This window comes from Ailuropoda melanoleuca, chromosome 12, assembly GCF_002007445.2.
Source record: "Ailuropoda melanoleuca isolate Jingjing chromosome 12, ASM200744v2, whole genome shotgun sequence".
NCBI lineage: Eukaryota > Metazoa > Chordata > Mammalia > Carnivora > Ursidae > Ailuropoda > Ailuropoda melanoleuca.
The window spans coordinates 11125360-11129206 of record NC_048229.1 but is presented as its reverse complement, the minus strand read 5'-3'; the positions used below and the strand labels follow the sequence as shown (position 1 = coordinate 11129206).

The 3847-nt window shown below is 49.6% G+C and overlaps 1 protein-coding gene across 1 annotated transcript in view; it reads left to right on the top strand.

Moving 5' to 3' along the window:
• Positions 1–3571, top strand: part of TBX3 (T-box transcription factor 3) — a 13544-nt gene extending 9973 nt beyond the window's left edge. The window contains 1 exon segment of the mRNA XM_034637976.1: positions 1406–3571. Coding sequence (XP_034493867.1) covers positions 1406–1987 — 582 coding nt within the window. The 3' untranslated portion in view covers positions 1988–3571.
• Positions 3572–3847: the final 276 nt, after the last annotated feature.

Sequence of the window (3847 nt, the reverse complement as noted above, 5' to 3'; positions counted from 1 at the left end):
CCCAAAAACTTAAAAAAATTTTCCCTAGGTTCAGGGCTGTTTGTAGTAGAGTAGGTAGGTGGTAATAATAATTAAGCTTTACCTGCACTTGGTCTATTCTGACTTCAGCGGCCCTATTGTCATCTCCAGTTTATAGATGAAGGAGGCCCAGAGATGTTGAGTAACTATACAAAGCCACACAGCTGGTAAGTGGTGGAGCAGAGACTCTACCCCAGGCAGTCTGACTCCAGGGCCTGATTTTAGCTTCAAAGTGGAAATGTCTCTTATCTCTTAAATGGCTCCTAGCCAGCCAGCCACCAGGAATCGGACAAGGGGGAGCCCACGGCCTGGGGAGGGGCGCTGATGGTCTTTGGGTGGGAGTTGAGTCTTGAACCTTTCCTCCCAGTGGGAAGCTTGTCCCCTGTCTCCCAAAGGGTTAACGGTTTGCACCCGTGTGGGAAATGTCAGAGGATAGGGGCAGGCTTCGGCTGTGGCAGGCCTGGCAGCCTCTGTGTGGTTCAGACAGCTGTGCTGGGGTGCAGGGCAGCTGGGGAGAAGTCCCGGGCCGCTGGAAACGCTCTGAACCCGGCGAAAAAAGGTTCTGTGGGGTTTTCTGCACGCCCTTGCCTTTGTTTTGTCTCTGCACATTCGTCTCCCTTCTCTGAGCCAAGAAGCAGGGTTGTCCTCCCCTCTGGGGGGAGGAGGAAACTGAGAACAGGGTTGGCTTCTGGCCTTTTCCCATTGCTGTCCTCTCTGCGAGCCCCTCCTGGAGACCTTGTCCTCGGTGGGCAGCGGATAGGTGGGCGAGGGGCTGCCTGGGAACACAAGTATTAATGGTACCCCAAGGCAAGGGGCAGAGAGAACTAGCCCAGGCTTGGGGTGCCTGCATTTTAAATTCTGCTTCTGCCACTGAGGGACTTCCTGCACCCCTGGGGCCTACGTCAGTTTCTCCACCTGTAATACCAGTGTATCAGGCTGGATGATTTCCTTGTCTCTGTTGAGAGCAAACGTCTTTTGCTGCCCCCACCCCCAATTTCCTTTAACGCAAGAATAGTCTCTGAATTTTTTTTTCATTTGAGAAACTTCTGGAATTAGAGTAGGAGGGCAGTGTTGGGGGTGGGGGAGGAAGAATGAAAGAAATGCATGCCCCACAATTTATGCCCCGTGGTTTTCACCCAGCTACCTTAGCTGTGGCTGAACTAGACTGCAGCCCCATTTAACAGGTGCAACAACTGACCCCCCAGTGGGAGAATTTCTAGCAGTTCTATTGGCCAGGTGCACGCGTCAGCTCATTTAATATCCCAAGTCCTGATCAGTATGTGAGCTATTTAGTATTTCCCTAGATTTTTTTCCCCCCTTAAGAAAGGCTGAGGCATAGGGAGTCCAGTGGAGTGCTTCCCCCCACTTGCCCGAGGTCCGAAGGTAGAGGCGGTGGGGTTGGCGGTGGGGGGAGGGGAGATGGACGGGCGAGGTTGGCTCCTCCCCATCGCGCAGACCCTGCTCGGCGGATTCACTGCCTGCGTTTCTCCCCCCCCTCCCCCCGCAGGGCCTGGCCATGTCGCCCTTCGGAAGCCTGTTCCCTTACCCCTACACGTACATGGCCGCGGCGGCCGCTGCGTCGTCGGCCGCAGCCTCCAGCTCCGTGCACCGCCACCCGTTCCTCAACCTGAACACCATGCGCCCGCGGCTGCGCTACAGCCCCTACTCCATCCCCGTGCCGGTCCCCGACGGCAGCAGTCTCCTCACCACCGCCCTGCCGTCCATGGCCGCGGCCGCGGGGCCCCTGGACGGCAAAGTCACCGCGCTGGCCGCCAGCCCGGCCTCGGTGGCCGTGGACTCAGGCTCGGAACTCAACAGCCGCTCCTCCACGCTTTCCTCCAGCTCTGTGTCCTTGTCGCCCAAACTCTGCCTGGAGAAGGAGGGGGCCACCAGCGAACTGCAGAGCATACAGCGGCTGGTCAGCGGCTTGGAAGCCAAGCCGGACAGGTCCCGCAGCGGGTCTCCGTAAACCCCTCCCCAGAAAAATCTCTTCATTCCAGTCCAGTCCAGTCTGCAGTGCACTTTGTTGGATGTAAAATAAACCACGGGCGTGCAGTGGGGTTGGCCCTCCTTTGTGCAGTCCTGTTTGGGAAGGGGTGCCGGACTCCCTCTAGAGAATGTGCTAGAAACAGGCCCTGTCTTCTTGGCGTGGTTTATATATCCGGGATCTGGCTCAGTTTCTGGGGCTCAGAAATGTCTGTTGCATTGAGCTATTGGGGTGGGAGTGAAAACATTTTTATGGCCAGAGCACCTCCAGCCAGGCTGGTCTGGGAGCTGTGGGAAGAAAAAGGTAGCCAGGCCCACCAGGAGGGGAGGTGTTGAAAGGCTTCTCCCCCAGTGCAGATTTATATATTTTTTCCTTCACCGTGTCAAGTAGAAACAAAAACAACCAAAATTTAAAAAATATATACTGGGGACAACGAGTACATTAACATGAGTCTCTTTGTGAAGATTAAAAACTTTATAGTGACTTGCATATCAGTTCTAAATAAATTACGGAGTAGCATTGTTTGGGGAGGGAAGTCATTGCCATCCTTGTTTGGTCTCTATTAAGGAAATCTGTGTCTTTTTAATATTCTTGTGATGTTTTAAGAGCCGCTATAGGTCTCTTCTTGCATGTTCCACAGTAATGTATTTGTGGTTTTTATTTTGCTTGCTTTTAGAAAAAGAACATGACCCCACACCTTCTCCCCTCCCCCCCCATTCTCTGCCCTCCAATCGGCAACCCCAAGGGGGAGGATTTAAAGGGAAGGGGTGGGGAAAACAAAAAAAAAGTGAATTTATTTTATCTAAGCTCTGTAGCAGGATTTATGTCCTTCTTTGACAGTTCTCTTTCCTGTATATGCAATAACAAGGTTTTAAGAAAAATAATAAAGAAGAAGCGAGACTATTAGACAAAGTATTTATGTAATTATTTGATAACTCTTGTAAATAGGTGGAATATGAATGCTCGGAAAATTAAACTTTAATTTATTGACATTGTACATAGCTCTATGTAAATAGGGTCGCAGCTGTCAGGTTTTGTGTTCTTATTTTCCTTTCGTCGATTTTATTTCAAGGTCACAGGATCGCTTTCAAAACTAGAAAACACACTTTCTGCACCGACACCAACACACTTTTCAAACAGAGTTGTCTGCAAAAAAAAAAATCGTTTCTTTTTTAGTGTCCATTTCACCCCAAAGAGGGGAGGTGGAGCCACTTCCCCGCTCACTGTAAATTTCCTTAAAGTATAACACCCCAAGTGTGGTTCTGAGATTGCTTGGGGGGGTGGGGGGGAGGGGAGTGCAGAGGCTGTGGTTTGACTTTCTAATTTTTCTTTTGTATTTGTATTTGCTAGTCTGATTTCTTCAAAACGAAGTGGAATTGACTACTGTCTTCAATATTGATGGTGTTTTGAATTGGTGCCTATAGAGAGATATTCACAGTTCACAAGTCAGGTGCTGAGAGATGGTTTAAAGACAAAAATTCACGAAGGTATATTTTGTTATAATTGATGAGTTCTTTGGTTTTCTGTATTTCTTCCCCTCTCTTTAAAAACATCATTGAAATTTCAATAAATTTTTATTGAAATGTCTCTGGGCCTTGTGTTAAGTGCTTTCTTTAGAAAACTTTCCTGCAAGAGGAGTCTTTTCTGTCCTTGCTTGCTTCCTCTGTCCCCCTTCCCTTCGCCTTTAAGTAATTAAGACCGCCCCCACGGAACCCAAATGAGCTGTCACTCAAGTTACAAAGCTAAAAACAAAAGTCCCTTACTGGGGCGAAGGGAGCCGCTTCAGTCTGAAATTACTTTTCCTTTAAATTAGGGAGCAAAACGAGAGACGGAAAGAGGGCT